This window comes from Cydia amplana, chromosome 10 (assembly GCF_948474715.1).
Source record: "Cydia amplana chromosome 10, ilCydAmpl1.1, whole genome shotgun sequence".
NCBI classification, from domain to species: domain Eukaryota; kingdom Metazoa; phylum Arthropoda; class Insecta; order Lepidoptera; family Tortricidae; genus Cydia; species Cydia amplana.
Genome location: NC_086078.1, coordinates 5,200,459 through 5,218,604, shown reverse-complemented (window position 1 = coordinate 5,218,604; position 18,146 = coordinate 5,200,459). Strand labels below are relative to the sequence as shown.

The following is an 18,146-nucleotide window of genomic DNA, read 5'->3' as shown; positions in this document are numbered from 1 at the left end:
TAAATGCCTGCGATGTGCACCCCCATTTCACGCATTTGCTGTGTGTACCATTTTTTTTTTAATAGCCTATATTGTGTCCCACTGCTGGGCAAAGGCCTCCCCTGTCTTCCGCCACTCGTCACGGCTTTGTGCATGTTCCCGCCAGTCGCCACAGAAAGAGTCCAGGTTGTTTCGCTATCTCATTTTTAGGGTTCCGTACCCAAAGGGTAAAAACGGGTCCCTATTACTAAGACTTCGCTGTCCGTCCGTCCGTCCGTCCGTCCGTCTGTCACCAGGCTGTATCTCACGAACCGTGATAGCTAGACAGTTGAATTTTTTACAGATGATGTATTTTTGTTGCCGCTATAACAACAAATACTAAAAACAGAATAAAATAAAGATTTAAGTGGGGCTCCCATACAACAAACGTGATTTTTGACCGAAGTTAAGCAACGTCGGGCGGGGTCAGTACTTGGATGGGTGACCGTTTTTTTGCTTGTTTTGCTGTATTTTTTGTTGATGGTGCGCAACCCTCCGTGCGCGAGTCCGACTCACACATGGCCGGTTTTTGATCTGCCTCTGCCTCGACCATTCATAATTAATAAAATAGACATTTATAATCTTTATTTCAATGAGACAAGCTCTATAAATGGTCAGTTGTGCGTTGTTCTTACTATGTAATACTTGCTTGTTTCCTAGTGAGAGACAAATTTTTATTCAAATCATTGTGTAGTGTTTGCAATGCAAAGCACATGCTTGAATTAACATTTGTACGTACAAGAAACTGCATAATGCACTAATACTGCATTCCTACAGAAGCCATTATTTTTACAAAGGAACAATGAATCCCACATAGAACTGATATGCACTAAAAACTGTCGTAAATGGTAGAGCGGGTCAAGAAAATCGTTATTATGAACTAGTGCATTTCTAACAAGCTCTAAGTTCTATTATGTATGTTGAATTATGTTCCGTGTACCTATAGGGGGCGTGCATGAACTATAGGGGGCAGCATAGGAGCCGTCAGATTTTTGGCGCGAGGCGTAAATGTGACGTCTATGCTTCCTATGTAGCTCACAAGATGGCAGAACCTACTATGCACAAGGAAACGTACCTACTAGAACGGTAGATGGTAGCACTTGTTTTGGAAATGTACCTACATGTGCACATATGTTTCCGATTCAGGCCACAAGATGGCAGACCCTCCAACGCGCACGGTCCCTATAGTAAATTATTGCTCTAAGGCTAAAACGAGTGAACTAAACTTCGTCATTCATCAAACAATGTTGGTTGCAACCTCATCTTGATTCGGCGACTATTAGATGAACGACCTTAGTGTCGGACGGCTTGTTATTGTCCACTTCCTTGATATAAAATGAGCGACAGATTGAACGTCATAATCGCAGCACTATGCGGCGGCGAACATTCCATTTTATCAAGGAAATTGACAGATACAGCGTCGATATCAACACCGCTGGAATAATGTCGCAACAGAAATGCCGCTGCAGAAGACATTCGAATGTCACCTTAAGTTATAAAGTCGGAAAAGTAGACACCTTAGAGCTATCACATTGATGCGTCTAAGTCCCATGTCTATAAATTTATTAAAGAGATAGGTCAGTAAAACGGTTAAGTAATTAAATATCGTGTACCTACTTTATAACGCGTTAAAGTTAATTTATTAGGAGTATACAGCCGGACCGAGATAGACTACCCGTCCCTCTTTTATTAACATAGTTTATCTCGCCGCGAGATACTGTCGCGCCAATCATATGCTAGGGGTGGGGTAAAGATTTTCGCAAATCAAATTATCTTGTGCAGTGGGATGGCAACACTATAAATTAGTAGTTTTATCGCAGTTCACCTGTTTATTGTTTTAAATTATAGGCTTCGCATATCGATTTATCGCCTATTGAGTCATCAAGCTCTTGGGAAATATGTGGGGTAAAAGTGTTCAGCCGTGAAATTATGCTTTCTTTAGTTTCTTGTAATGCCCCTACCATCTACAATTAATTTTTATAAATCTCCTTAATTTGTTAGAATAGGTTACGAGTACTTATTTATATTTTTCTTGCTAATATTTTCAAAATACAGGATGGTCCAAACCACGACATCCAAAATTTTTTTTTAGAGTCCTTACATCGTGGGCTATCAGAATATACCCCATGTATGTTAGCCAATTTTTCGTAGTTTTAGAGATATGAATTTTTGAACTTTGAACTTTTGTTAAGAAATACCGGGGCGAACCAATTAATTAATAAAAAAAAAATATTGAACTTTTTTGAATGTTTTACAAACGGCGCAGTTGCTAAAAAAAATCGGCATCCTGACTTGGCTGCGAGTTGGAAAAAAAAGACAAAAGTTAAAGTTTTACGTTCGTATAGGTGGTGTGTCAGCTACCTAGCAAATACCCTACTCTATTGGGCATTCGTTGTTTGATTGCAATGTTACAACAACTTCGAGAATAAGAATACTGGCAATTCACTTTGTTATCGGGTTACGTTGATCTAGTTGCATCTCTTTCCCTAATATGACAAACGAAAGTGACGCAGCGACGCAACACAAAAACAAAACACGAATTGGGATACGAACATAAAAGTCATTTCAGATCAATCGAACTCATAATGCTGTACAAGGATGAAGGAACTTACTCAACTAATAAGGGTCTGCCCTTCCCCGGTCTCTTCCTGCTAACCTTACTTTTAATTGTCGACCACATTAAACGGCGTTTTATACGTGCATAATATTACATGCATGTTCAGACATGGTTGAACGCACGTAGATTTACCTAATACGTTCAGTAACGTTATGCTGGCAGTATTTGTAATCTGAGATCGAATCTAATCAAACTTAATGTCATATTTTGCATATAATTATCTAAAGTGTAGGGCACGCTATGAGGAAAATAATAGGTTATGCAGTTTTTCACTAGATCCGCTCGGAAAAGCTGTCTTTATTTTTTGAAATCAGTGGAAAAAGATCGCCGCAAAATCGAAAAATAGAAAGATGAATTACCTAATTGAGTGCAATGTAATAAGATGTGCAATATATGACACAAATTTTATTTTCCCCTTAGCTGATAGGTAAGATTTTTGAGCGATGATTTTGAATATTACCTACATTGACTTCATGTTTTATACTTAGTATTTCTCAGAATTAGTTACAGACAATTTTATATAATGATCAAGAAATATTATCATAGTTTACTCAATAAACAAATTTACAGGTCGTCTAGCTAGAGTCTAGATCATTAAGTTAGCTGCAATTAAGATAGTATACCTACTGATTAACATCAAGTTCCGCTCCTAGCTTCGTGTTCGCACTCCGTTTTCAACGCTTCACTCGAAGGGCATGTAGAGCGAGTGAAGTGCGCAATAGAACAAGTCGGAAAATTTGTACTCTCGGCCCGATTCGGATTTTGTAATAGACATCTGTTAGATATCTTTTAGACATCGCCAAGATACGATAACGATATGTTTAAGATCTAACCTGTCAAATATGACATTTCCGCGATTCTGGAGATACTCTTGAACGATTTCCGCAAGATATTACTTAATAGAGATCTAATTCACATGTAATAGATATCTAACACGATCTATCGTAAAAGTGACATTGGTTGTCCGAATTGCGCTGCAAAAGAGAACTAGTTGAAATCTAAATTATAACGTATCTAGAATGGATCTAGTACGTGTCGTCTCCTGTGAATATCTTGAAGTTCGAATACGCCGGCAGTATAACTAATCAGGACACTGATAGTAGTTTCAGCTAATGCTTTGTTCAGGGGCGGAATCCAATCGCACACATAAATTAAACGAAAAATACAAGTCTGTGTGTGTATAATATTCATCATTAAGTAATCTATATCATATGTTAATTATAGGTACCTATATTCGCAGCCAGCAGCTTTTGCTAGGATTACAATTATTAGGCTACGATTTAATCATGACAAATTAAACGTTATTTAGTTTGACTACGTTTAACGATGAACACAGATTTTTCCGAAATATTCATAAGTGAATGCTCGCATAAAAATAATTTATTATTATTTATTATGAATTCGCGTCAGGAGTCAGGAACCGGACGCTTAACGTCTTGAGTTTAATACGGATCAACATACAGGATATCCGTGTTTGGGTTGTTGAATGTGATCCGTTTAAAAACACTGCACGTAAAAATTGTATACTTACTTAATAAAACTGTTTTAACTCCTAAAGTAAAAAAAAACCTTCTACTCGTACGATTAAAAAAAAAAAGTCGCGCTACTGTCTCAACAATCTCCTGAGTTTTGTGGTAGGGCTGTACTATCGCTAATTTGTAGAAAAGTTATAGTATTTACTTCCTCTTAAATTGATCTTGAATTCTTGAGTTGCACATACCAATTTGCTGAGCGCAGAAGCCGGAGACGTCTAAATCTTCATGGTAATGAGCTCCGATACGAAGTCCGATAGTTCCGGCAATTTTCATTCGAAACTGCGACTAACTGGAGCCCAACGTTACACTGTACCTAGAAATTTTAACCATTATATACCCTATTTCATTGTGATAAGGACAAGATTTGACTATATAACTATAGGTATATTTGTTCACTAAATAGGCGCCACGCAGTTTCTTGATGAGATGAAAATGATATGTATTTTATTTATTTACTTACATATATTTTCTCTCGTAAACATGTTCTTCTCGTAAACATGCTCGTAAACATTCTTTGCTTAAGGAAATGATTTATGAATAATAATAAAGCGATTTTATTTTACCTAGATATATGTAGAAACAATCACTTGACTTTTGCAAATAGTATCAGCCAAGGAAGAACATATTAAAGTAATGTAATGGTCCCTTTCAGGAATACAAGTGAACTCCACCCTAATTCGATTTATGATAACGTGAAACAGTCTATAAATACCCTACTTGTATTCAACCTGTCACGTATTTGTAACTCCTATGCAGCCATCGATGTCTAATGAATCACTTTCTTCCACAGGCAAGGGACAATCTAACGGACTCGGACTCAGGCTGCGTGTCCCCCGGCTCACGGATCAAAGACTCCGCGTCCCCAGAGCTCAAGCGAATGGATTCCGGATACAAATCCCCCGCCCCCAGCTCCCCCCACCCGCGCCGCCACCTCGCCACCCCCCATGACGACTTTAAAGAAGACTTCGCGAAGGCCCAGGTCCTCGCGGACATCCTCGACCGCACCTCCGAGTCCAGTGACTCGTTGAGGAGCAATCCGGTGAAGGAGCATTTGGAACAGATGATCTTAAACGCTGGGTCGGTGGAAGACAGGAACTGCTTGGAGCAAGTGCTGATGCTGCTGTATAATCTTCAGGCGCTGAGCAGTTCTGTTAGCGAGGATGAGTGCTATCAGGTGTGTATTTTTATATTAGCGACCCGCCCCGGCTTCGCACGGGTAGTTCAATAAATTAACACAAAACCTATACAAATTATAGACCAAAACCTTCCTCAAGAATCACTCTATTAATAGGTGAAAACCACATGAGAATCCGTACAGTGGTTTTTGAGTTTATCGCGAACATACAGACAGACAGACGCGGCAGGGGATTTTTGTTTTATAATATGTATTTATCATACACTTCTTGTAATTTACACTTTTTCCAAAATTGTTGATGTTGCTGCGTAAACGTTGCAGCAATTTTCAGTGTGATCCTTCATAGCAGTGTTTTAAATTATAGAGTGGTAGCCGTTTAAAAGTAAATGATTTGACATTGACATCAACATTCTAACGTCAGAGATGTTTATTTGAAAATAAAAATCCAAAATTGTAATAATTACTCTTCCAGATCAAACCAAAAAGAATATGTGACCTGAAAACGAAACAGGAAACTGATATCACTTCGCAAAAAATCCAAAAAGCAATCGCAACAGTCACCCCATATCAGCAGAAAGGGTACAAGTGTGAATCCCTCGAAAGCTTGTGTAGCGACGAAAGAAAACCGAGCAACGTTTTACAAGAAAGCGGTATTTTCGAGGGCGCCGAAACAGAAACGAGGAGCACACAAACAGACGTCAACGACAGTTTTGAATGCTCCGGCGAACTAAACACAGAAATCCAACGACTGAATAGCATTAGGGAGAAGTTAGAGAGACAGGGAGTTAGAAATAGGACGCTTAATAGTAAAGAAGAGGGCGATAGTTTAGAGTGTAGGTGTGTGAAATTGGGGAAGAAACATAAGCAGTATTACGAGAGGAGGCTGAAGTTCTTGGAGGGAAAGATCTCTATATACGAGGCGGCTCAGGACGTGAAGGAAGCTAAACTTGCACAGAGGTTGCAGACGGAGTTTATATTAGAGAATAGGATACAGGTAAGTAACACTTTGAAATTTTAAGACCAACTGAATGATTTAACTATTTCTTGTCATTATTCTATCCTTTCAGCCAGAAACAAATTATGTAATGCGTTGTACGAGTATATAAAATGCTTGCTTGCGAGGAAAAAAATTCTTATTGAAATTTTGGCGTGATGTCTAAAGTTTTACTCTTTAAAATTGATCAGATCAGAAAGATAGGTGAAATAATGTTATTGAGGTTTTTGTTTTCTGTTGCAGGAGCTCGAATTGCAACTTTCAGAACTTCAAGATAAGTACGAGAGGCTCGAAGAGGAATGTTGTGAATTGGAAGAAATAGAAAATGACACCCGTTTGCACTGGCAGCAGTGAGTTCATTTATGTATTCGTCACTTTCCCAACGCCTCGAACGTGCGTCAAGCTTCATTAAGCTAATTTAACGATGTGGTCGTTTTGTAACTATGATTTCATTGATTATTTGATGAGTAATGAATAATTAAATTAGCTATCTATCTATAGGCATCGTTTTAAGAGTATATTTAGCGTGTGAGGTCTATTTCTTAGGGCAAGCAATGTACAGCGAAGGGAGCCTAAGCCCTGCTGCATTACGTTACGTATGCTGTATGCATCGTTCTTTAAGTAGAAAACCACTATCAAAAAGTAATACTAAGTAGGTTCACTTTTTACACTTAGGAACGCAATAGGAACGTTACACTAAAATGTCACCTATTTCCTACTAATAGGTAGTGGTTTACTTTTGACACTTTTTTAAACGTTGTTTTATTGTACAGGTTGGAGATGGACTATGAGCTTTGTTCGGCGCAACTACGCGATATGACGGAGCAAAGAGAATGTTCGCGAGCGCAGGCCGAGCGCCTGATGGCAGAGCTCAACAGGAACGAGAGCGCGCTGAAACAGAAACAGGTGAGGGCTGGAGTCGCGAGTTACGCTGCGTCTTACGTAAGCGAACAACTCGCGAACGCGAAGCGAAGCGGCGCGATGCGGCGGGCCTACGGCGTTCGCGTTCGCAAGGAGATCGCCCACGTAGGACACTTCTACAGGTATCAAAGAATTGATTCACCCCGCGCCGCATCGCTTCGCTTGGCGTGCGCGTGTTGTTTGCCTACGTAGTACGCTGCGTTAGAGTCTCGTCCGAGACAGTGATTTATTTCACTTTTCCCTTATTTTTAAACAAAAGCTGCTGAAAAGTACAACTTATAAACTTGTGCGGCACAGCTACTCTAACCTTTTGTATATGTGTGGGTTAGTAAAATCGTGGGCTCCACCTCGGTCTTGCCATTATAAGCAAAAAAACTTCTTAAAAAATGCAAAAGGTGACTGAATAATGTGTGTAGGTTCCTAATCAAACAGACGATAGGTAAAAACAACGCTTTACAGATGTTTGTATCAAGGACTTTTAAGAGGGACTGATGGATGAAAAATATGTGATTCCAGCCTTTTCTCTTCCAGTTCTTTTTCCATCTCATAAGAATTTTTTTTTGTTTGTTTATGTACCTAAACGTGACAATAAAGCGGAAAATAATATAACGGGTTTTCAGTCTCAGTGTTTATAGCCTTGTTTAGCAATTAACAATGACGGTTGAAACAGTGATACAATCTAATTAAAACACAATACCTTTGAAATGAGCCGACATCAAATGCACTAGCGACATTCTTTGGTAAAGTGGTCAGTAGCTACATTGTTCATAAAGGAATGAGGACAATATAGGTACTTGCCGGCCAAGGCCAGCAAGAGTACAGGTCAGTTTGATTAGTGGATTATCGATCGAGTGAGGAGATCGCTATATCCGCCTACTCGTACTCACGTACTGATGAATTGATTATCTTTAATTACTTAAGTGTTGATCTGTCGCTCTATGCATCTATAAAGTTTTTAAACGAACCGTGGTATATAATTTACATAATAGATGGAGAACGAGTGAATTTGATACAGTGGGATAATAGAGGTGTGGGAACCTTATACGTGAATGATGTTAAAGTGTGGCAGTTGTACATGGCTATTTATTTAATTTTATCCATTGTCACTAAGTTACAAAGAGGAACAATAGCCAAATAATTAAGACAATAATTAAGTAGACGACCAGAGTTAGGTACCTGGTCAACCGCTAAGGCACAATCTACCCTTAGGAAGATACATAAATATAATCCGTAATCGTCCGCTGTCAAACATCAGATGTAAGACACTGGGAACTCTAAATCCCACTCCAATCTTATCAAGAGCCCATCATTTACGAATATCATTTTTTCTTGGTGGCGATTTTTCCGTTCCCATATTTTTCCAGTGGAATTTCTTTGCTCTTAAAAAATATTTTCGGAAATTATGGACCACACTCCCCATCAATCTAGTAAGTATTTATTAGCTACGTTAAGACTAAGTTCGAAAGTTCATCAATTTTTCCTGTTCTAGGAGGAGCTCCGCACGAGACTGTGTAAACTGGAGAAGGCTGTGCCTGCTCTGATCGCATGGAACGTCATCAATGCGATAGGCGCCTACATTTCACCTGGCAAAGAGGTATGTTGTTCTTCATATTAGAAAATTTCGTCGTCTTCGTTGACTTGAGTAAAAGTCGAAATATTTTCGGTTGTCATTTCAGGATAGCAAAAAACCAAACATTTATGATATTAAAAATAACTGTCTATTTATTACCTTTACCTTGTTTTACCTTATATTTTGTTATACCGATATCATGATATTGAGGAAGTGCTCACGGTCGATATAATGAAGTCTGTTTTATATACTTACCTACTAAAATAATGTTTTTCAAGTTTTTTTCCAAATTATAATATTTAATAGCAGTTTCTATGTTGGTACCTAGAACAAGACAGTTTCTATGCCTCGCCACAAAATAAAATCAGGGGAGAGTCGACGTCATCCAAGAACGCTGATAGATAATTGCAATAGAAACAATCGCGATTCAGATATTGAAGTATCCATACTCATCAGCATCACAGAAGTATTTAACTACCTTGGTGTACCTATGTAGGTATATCGAACCCGGGATCGCTACATACTTAGTCATCCGACACATATTAGGTATATTCGGTCTCTCAAATCGGTCTACTGCCCCATTTGCATTCAACACCCGGTAAAATCTGATAGAGGGAGCAAGCGGGTACCCTCGTTCTGCCGCATCGCGTAGCTGCGCCGGTGCACCCCTTCGATTGACAGACCTTCTCCCAATATGTGTAGGCGCAAAATTGCATGGCCACTTCAGTAATAAAGTTCAATTCAATAATTAGGCGTCCATGCAATTTAGCAGCTCTCTGTACAAGCCATGAAACTGTTTTGATAATGTCACATAGGTAATATCAACCAATCGTTTGTGCCCTCAGCGTATGCTGGAAAGCCAGTGCCCCTTCGGCAAAGACACGCGGGCCGTGATCAACCAAGTGCAGAAGGAAAGGAGCGGCGCGCTGGTCAAGTACGTGACGTCACCGCACGACGATCTGCCGGGCGTCAAGGACATGCAGGAGATGGTCTATAAGTATGTTTATACCAAAACAATATATCTATAAGCTAAATAAAGATCATGGTGGGAGGGAGAAAAGACAAGTGTGGCCTCTGGCGCCTATTTCACTAACTTGACAATTGACGCCTGATACTGTCAATTTCCTGTAGATTTCGGGGTCGGTAAGTAACGTTGGTAAGTAGAATATTAACTTATTGAACCATCAATGTACGGTGATTTGTTAATGCCAGACGGCGAATGTCAGCGTGGTGAAACAGGGACTTGGGCGCGTAGTTTGCTACCGGGCAGCTTAACCGTGCCTTGTTTTCAGGAAAACTTCTAGCTACGTTCTAGCTATACTCAGTTCATAGCCCAATCTGACATGACATGACACATGTAACATGTAACATGTTGACATATGTAATAAAAAGCCAAACATCGTGAAATACTTCTGGGGAAGCTGGATGCTTTTTAGTGATGACACTGATGACCATCTAGTAATTAGATGTGCTCCTAGAAAGTAATCAGAATTAAAAAAACATTAAATAATTTCTCAATATTTTTTCCAGACTGTTAAAAGAAAAGAGAGAGATAGAGAACCAGACGAAGATAGTGACAAATTCGCTAAAGGCTAAAGTGAGAGAGCTGCAAGAGGAGTTAGACTCCACTAAGATACGGATCAAAGCGGCGGAGTGCCGGTGCAGTTCCAAGGGAAACCAGATTCAGAAGAAGATCACCGACCTGAAGGATAAGATTGATGGGGAGAGTCTGAAGGAGGAGGTAAGTTACTCGCTAAAGGCTATGGCACAGTATACAAAATCAATTAATCTTGAATAGGTACCAGATATACAGATTTTTCTGTACTCTCTACGCTATTTTTTTTAATGGTTTGTAAGATAAAAACATATGGACCGAAAGTGAAGTTACAAATAAATACAAGTAGATATTGCAGCAAAGTTACGAACTTGAACTGCTTGCTTACATAATTTCACCCACTGACAATCCAACCTCTAGACTGAGCTTAGGCCAATTCTTTCATGAAACCGATGCTGCCAAAAATACGGGGGTGCGGGGGGACGAGGTGAGCGAATCCCGTGCCGTGATTGGTCCGTTCAAAGACACGGACCAATCACGGCACGGGATTGACTCGAAGATGGAGTAACGCTACCGTATGTGTGGCAGAGGGGGTACCGCGACTATGCTATGTCTAGAGGTTGGATTGTCTGTGATTTCACCTAACATTGTTTCTTACCGCACTATAGTAAGTAGTTCCAAATCTCGGATTTCGAGATCATATTCGTCGAAAACGATCTCATTGTAACATCGTTATCAGACCGTAGGAAAGAATCTAGTACAAACTACTTAATCACTCTTAACATGCTTTTAGATATCCGAATGACGTCCTTATGTGAGAAGTAATAAAGACGTTGACCTATATTTAACATCGCAACAGTCATAAAACAAGTCTTAATTGCTTAGTTCCTCGAATTCATTGGAAATTTATCTCTAATCGTTTAGGATGTTATGTGAATGGTTTTGTGGCCTTGATTGCAAATCTTATTATTAAGACATTAAAGTTTAATTTCGTTGAAGCAGCTGGCTTGTGTGATATTCAACAACTATGCCATCGCTTAGTGTATGTGTTGATTGTCGATTAGCCTTAGATTATGATATGAAAGTCGTTTTCCAACTTTTTACTTCAAGTTTATTTCTACTACGAGTAGTTTGCTATAACTAAACACTTTAATACCGACATTACCTACATACCTAATGCACAAACGTACATGCTTATGTATAGAATGAAGCTGCAACAAGCTTGTCTAAAGTTAGGTTTCAAAGGTTCAAATCTTGTGATAAACTTCGAGTAGAAAAAATCGTTCTAGAAAAAATAGTAAAGATGACTAAAAATTCGGTCACCATCCTTATCATACACAGACAAAAAGTTAATAGGATTCACGCAAACATTAGTTGTGTATTTTCGGATTTTCCGATAACCTTGAGTATATGAATGTGAAAATGCCCCAAAGTCTGCGTGGACTACTAAACTAGGACTACTTACTAAAAAAAACAACAAAAAAGTAAATAGACATTAAACTAAAGTGTCATTCAATAGAACTTGCCAACTATGTAAACAAAAGTTACTAGTTAATTGACATTCAGTGTCAATTTCAGTATGGCGGTTTGTTTACATAGTTAGCAAGTTCTATTGAATGACACTTTACATAAGTAACTGTCAACAGCTCCCCGTGGACCCAGCCACAATGAACAAAATCCAAGCGCTTCTCGCCATCGAAAAGGATTTGAAGGCGCGCGTCGCCGAGCTCGAGAGGCGGGAAACGGCCTACCTCGAGATGTTGACTCAGGCCGACGACATGTGGGCTGAGATGGAGGGCGGGTACAAGAAGAAAATTGAGGAGGCGCACGCAACTGAGCAATGCTTGAAGGGACAGGTAAAAACGCTCATGGTATTATAGGTATCCCTCAGTTCGTTTATTGGAGATGAGTTGCTGGTAGACAGCGAGAGGCAAGTGATATCTAGGTATCAAGATTAGGTAAGTACTCATAGAAGAAGGAGGGCATTATGCCACTAATTGTAAGAGTAGTGTAAGTACTCATAGAAGAAGAAAGAGGTGCATTGCCAATGCCACTAATTGTAAGAGTAGTTTGAAGGTATAGGTAAGGCATTAGGGCTCATTTAGACGACGCGCGAACTCGTATACGATTTTAGTTACATTTAGGGACCATTGAAGTTACATCAATTCAGCCGACCGATCAAATGACGTAATGTAATGAAACTCGCATGCGAGTTCACGCACCGTCTAAATGAGCCCTAAGTCTACCGCCGTTTCTCCAAAGCTAGATATAAAGTTAATTCTTCGGAGCCAGTGAACGCATATAAACCATGGAAACCGCCTTTGGGAACATTACCGTTCAAATTCTCGGGCCAAATTAGCACACATACACAATTACGCCTACATTTAAAAAGACGATACGTTTACAGAGCCTGTAATCAAAGCTGGTAAACGAAATAATAGTCATCTCTATTACACTAACGTACACAGCTAAGTGTAGATGAAATGCATATACTGTCAATAACTACCAATCAGCGACATTAATCCGCTAATAACCTTCTTGCTGTACGTACTGGCCGCTAAGAGTCCGCGGTTCATATTTGATTAGAATATGACTTGGACAGGAATAGGTTTATGCCATACATTGAAGAACCAGTCAAATAATTCACGTATAATAATTTAATGCAGGTTAAAAGATAATTAGTTAAAATGTTGTTATGAAATGACAGACTAGCTCAACATAAGTAAATATTCATTGTTGTATAAATCTATTCCGCTATAATAAGTATTTTATATATTTTATTATCAATCTGTATGGCAGTGCGGTCACGTTCAGAGCCCGTACCATGAGTCACTGACAGTGTCAAAACTGACATCTACGCTATCGAGAACGTAATTTACTTTCTATACATCTCGTTTGCATTAATATGCGAGTACGAGCGAGATGTATAGAAAGTAAATTACGTTCTCGACGGCGTTTATGTCAGTGCCAAACTGATGATAGCCGTACTGGTATAGTCTGTTCGTTTTTCTAAGATCAAGTACGCCATAGTAAATGTATGGCGAACTTGATCTTAGAAATCGGACTGGCTATACAGCCTGCAAAATTTACATGGGTACACGAATCGGGGCAAAAATATTTGGTTATCCCATGAATAGAACATATTCTAGATATCTTGCCAGGCATCCACTCAATTTCATGTCTCTCTAATTGGACAGCTTTTTTCCATAGTTCTCTGCGAATAGCATCTTGTGGGAATCTGAATGGAAAGTAATGTAAAATGACAATACCAAATTTGATTATTAATTTGAAATAACTAGGTAGTTTTTTTATAGCTCCATCTCATGAAAGAAAAAAGGAAAATACAAATCTGTAAGAAGGAATTTATTACTACATTTAATTATTAATTTGAAATAACTAGGTAGTTTTTTTATAGCTCTATCTCATGAAAGAAAAAAGGAAAATACAAATCTGTAAGAAGGAATTTATTACTACATTTATAATTATATAGAAAATACCTAAACCAAACATAAGTTAATAAAATAGTCTACTTCATTTGGCATAAAACCATCCGTATTATCCTCGCAATTTAAAAAGTCGTATGTTGTTATGAAAGTCGTATGCAGTTGTTACGTTTTAGCTTAGCACGGTAGTATTGAAAAAATATCGTCATGTTTATTCCAAAGGGTATAGCCGGGTAAGCATGGCCAAACTGCCCTTAGCGAAAAAAACAATTTCCTTTTACTGGATTATTAACCTATGTATATGTAGTGCATTCACCAAATATTAAGCCTCAAATGCTTCAGATTTAAAAAAAAAAATGCAAAAAAAGAAAAATCATTTTTATTTTATTACAGCCAAAGTACTAATCCGATTTCTTTGTAATTTGGGTATGTTGTATATACAATTAAGGTCGCTTTCTGAAAAAAATAATATTGAATTATCTCTTAAAATAATAGTAAAAAATTTAGATGAAAATTTTCAGAAAAATAAAAAAAATACATGCGAGATAGCGACAGTTATCAAATTTACATATTTCATGTAGAATTTAATAATGTTTAACATATATTTTTTTCAAAAATTAAAATCGGGATTAACAGTGTTAAAAACTCGAATTTGTAACATCCCATAATACCTTCTTTTTTGAGTTTTTTGAGTTTCAGTTCGAAGTATGGGGAACCCCAAAAAATTATTGTTTTTTTTTTCTATTTTTGTGTGAAAATCTTAATGCGGTTCACAGAATACATCTACTTACCAAGTTTCAACAGTATAGTTCTTATAGTTTCGGAGAAAAGTGGCTGTGACATACGGACGGACAGACAGACGGACAGACAGACAGACATGACGAATCTATAAGGGTTCCGTTTTTTGCCATTTGGCTACGGAACCCTAAAAAAAGCGCGGGAACAGGAAAATAGGCACGAATTTTATACAGAGCGTTAACGATTGAAATATGTCTGTTCCTTTGATGAATAAAATACGTCACATTCTAAATTCAAATTCGTAAAGACTGCGTTCACAATATACTTCATTCGTTTATGACTACTTAGCTTTGCTTGTATGAAGAGAGAGTATTATGGGATGTTACAAATTCGAGTTTTTCACACTGTTAATCCCGATTTTAATTTTTGAAAAAAATATATGTTAAACATTATTAAATTCTACATAAAATATGTAAATTTGGTAACTGTCGCTATCTCGCACGTATTTTTTTTATTTTTCTGAAAATTTTCATCTCAATTTTTTACTATTATTTTAAGAGATAATTCAATATTATTTTTTTCAGAAAGCGATCTTAATTGTATATACAACATACCCAAATTACAAAGAAATCGGATTATTACTTTGGCTGTAATAAAATAAAAATGATTTTTCTTTTTTTGCATTTTTTTTTTAAATCTGAAGCATTTCAGGCTTAATATTTGGTGAAAGCACTACATATACATAGGTTAATAATCCAGTAAAAGGATATTGTTTTTTTCGCTGAGGGCAGTTTGGCCATGCTTACCCGGCTATACCCTTTTACTGAAGTTATCTGTTTACTACAAGTGAAAAGTGATTCCACTGTCCTTGATATGAACTAAAATAACTTCTGCACCACTTCACGACACATGAAGACATTTTTAATTACAAAAAAACGTAGTCTTTATAAACTAATTTAGCCATCCGTCACTGACTGTCATCTCGGCCGAACTGAAGTTGCCAATCGAACAGTCTGTAAGCACCGCCTACAATCGAATACTTTACGTTGGGTCATAATTGAGCGGACAGAATACTTCCATGGTTTATATGCGTTCACTGTTCGGAGCAGTATCAGAGACAGACTCCGAACTTTTTTCCGAGACCCAAATAGTCAGTGATAACCTAAACCGTCCATGAAAAAGTCAAGATTGTTGAATATATTGCAGTGGTTATTAGGTTTTTATTTTACTTCCAGGTTAAAAAACTACAAAACGAAAAGGACCAATTCAAGAAAATCATCGAGCCCCTAAAGATGACGATCAGAGAACTTGAAGAGTCGGATTCGTTACTGAAGATATCCCTCGAGAAATCGGAACGGGACTCGCAGAAACACCAGTGCTTGAATCTTAACCTTCAGAACACGCTCTCGAAAACTCAGGCAGACTTAAAAAAGTCTGAGACCGCTTTTAAATCTCTTGAGGCTAAGTTTAAGGTAAGTCAGGTATCGTGTTGATAACTCGATTAGTGCATTTTGGGTAGATTTGGGCGTGGTTGTTACCAGGGATGTTGCGGATGCCGATTTTTTGACTTCCGCGGATGCGGATGCGGATTTTTAAAGGCTCACATCCGCGGATGCGGATGTCAAGATAGGTACATAAAAAACGTCAAATATTACATTTTAGTCGTTTTTATTCCAAAAAACCGGCCAAGTGCGAGTCGGACTCGCGTTCCAAGGGTTCCGTACATTAAGTCCCACTCACGCTGCTGCTGCTGCTAATTTTAAATAGGTTTTTTTGGCTAATGACTAGCACTTACGCCGATGCTAAGACGTTCCTGTGCCGACCTGTTCCACATCCCCATCCGCATTAAACTCCGCATCGATTTTATGCGGATGCGGATGCAGATGCGGATGTTGAAAATAATGCGGAAGTTCCGCGGTTGCGGATGCGGATATTCGCAACATCCCTGGTTGGTAACCCAATGTTATATGATAGTTTAATATAATATGTATATCGAGATATAAAACTATCGAGATATACGAGGGGTGTTCAAAATATTCTCGGTATGAGAATGAAAACAAACAAGTACGAAAAGTTTGATATTTTTATTTTTCAATATACTCCCCCCCTATCTTCATACACTTAAAAGATCGATCAATTTTTTTTTTAATCCCTCGTAAAAATATTTTTTATCTTTCGTGTAAAAATGCTCCTCCACTGCCGCCTTCAATGCTTCATCGTCAGAAAATTTATTTCCACGCAGATCCTTTTTAAGATTGGGGAGCAAAAAGAAGTCGCTGGGGGCTAAGTCCGGACTATACGGTGGGTGAGTAACAGTTTTAAACCCACATTCAACAATAGCTGCCTTGGCAATATGAGCAGTATGGACGGGGGCGTTGTCATGCAGAAGCAGAATACCTTTGGTTAACTTTCCTCGCCTCTTTTCTTTAATTACATCCTTTAATTGACGTAGAATGTTAGCGTAGTACTGTCCTGTGATATTTACACCTTTTTCTTTATAATCGATTAGTAATACTCCTTCACAATCCCAAAATATCGTGGCCATGACCTTGCCAGCTGAAGGGATGACCTTGAACTTCTTGGGATGAGCTGAACCCTTAATGTGCCACTGCATGGACTCTTGTTTACTCTCTGGGTCATAATGATGAACCCAGGTTTCATCTCCAGTAACTATTCTTTGCAGCACCTCATCAGGATTTTCACCGCACAGGTCAATAAAATCGGAACAACAAGCTACACGCATGTCTTTTTGAAGCCGAGTCAGCATTCGCGGAACCCATCTTGCACTTACTTTTGACATATTAAGATGGTCATGTATAATATCATGTACGGTACCAATAGAGAGATTGGTTACTTGTGCTATAGATTTTACCTTCACTCGACCATCTTCCAATATAAGTTTTTCCACTTTATCAATATTTTCTTGTGAAGTAGCTACTACAGGCCGGCCAGGTCTAGGTTCATCTTCAATACTCTCCCTTCCGCGTTTAAACTCGTTTGACCACTTTTGAATGGTAGATAAAGAAGGAGCAGACTCACGGTAAACACAATCCATTTCCTCTTTTATGGTTTTTTGATTTTTACCCTGTTTTGTCAAGAATTTTATCACGCATCGATGTTCTAATTTAGTTAACATTGTCAATTCGCACATGATGTTCATGTTTGTTCAGCAATTGCAGAAAAACAAAAGACTATCTCGGTTCGAATTATACTTTTTTTTAATGTCAATGAATAAACCTTAGCGGCCAGTAACGAAAGAAATTTTAGAAGAGGTCGTAAGATATCAACACCGAGAATATTTTGAACGCCCCTCGTAAAACAAAGCTGCCCATTACGATGTTCTCAAAATTAGATAAACCATAATGTCCTTAACTTTAACGATTACTTTATAACAGGGTGAAGTCGAGCAACTCCGTAGAATGAACAAGACTATCGAAACGGAAATGAAGACCACGAAGGAAGCGTCGCGGAAAACCGAACAGAAGTTCTTCAGCGAACTAGAATCCGTTAGGAAAGAGCTGCAGAGAGCCTGCAAGAACCACCAGGATCTGGAGGTCACCAACGGTGAACTGAAAGAGGAGGTTAGTCATTCAGGCTTGGTTAGAAAAACGTGACATGTA

At 38.4% G+C, this 18,146-nt stretch overlaps 1 protein-coding gene across 2 annotated transcripts in view; it reads left to right on the top strand.

The window, feature by feature from the left end:
* Positions 1–18,146, top strand: part of LOC134651310 (uncharacterized) — a 174,839-nt gene that overhangs the window by 153,097 nt on the left and 3,596 nt on the right. For both annotated transcript variants that reach the window (XM_063506367.1, XM_063506368.1), the window contains 10 exons: positions 4,961–5,344; positions 5,778–6,299; positions 6,543–6,649; positions 7,073–7,205; positions 8,710–8,814; positions 9,636–9,787; positions 10,321–10,531; positions 11,992–12,201; positions 15,762–15,998; positions 17,922–18,107. In XM_063506367.1, the coding sequence (XP_063362437.1) occupies positions 4,961–5,344; positions 5,778–6,299; positions 6,543–6,649; positions 7,073–7,205; positions 8,710–8,814; positions 9,636–9,787; positions 10,321–10,531; positions 11,992–12,201; positions 15,762–15,998; positions 17,922–18,107 (2,247 nt within the window). The remainder of the gene's footprint in view (positions 1–4,960; positions 5,345–5,777; positions 6,300–6,542; positions 6,650–7,072; positions 7,206–8,709; positions 8,815–9,635; positions 9,788–10,320; positions 10,532–11,991; positions 12,202–15,761; positions 15,999–17,921; positions 18,108–18,146) is intronic.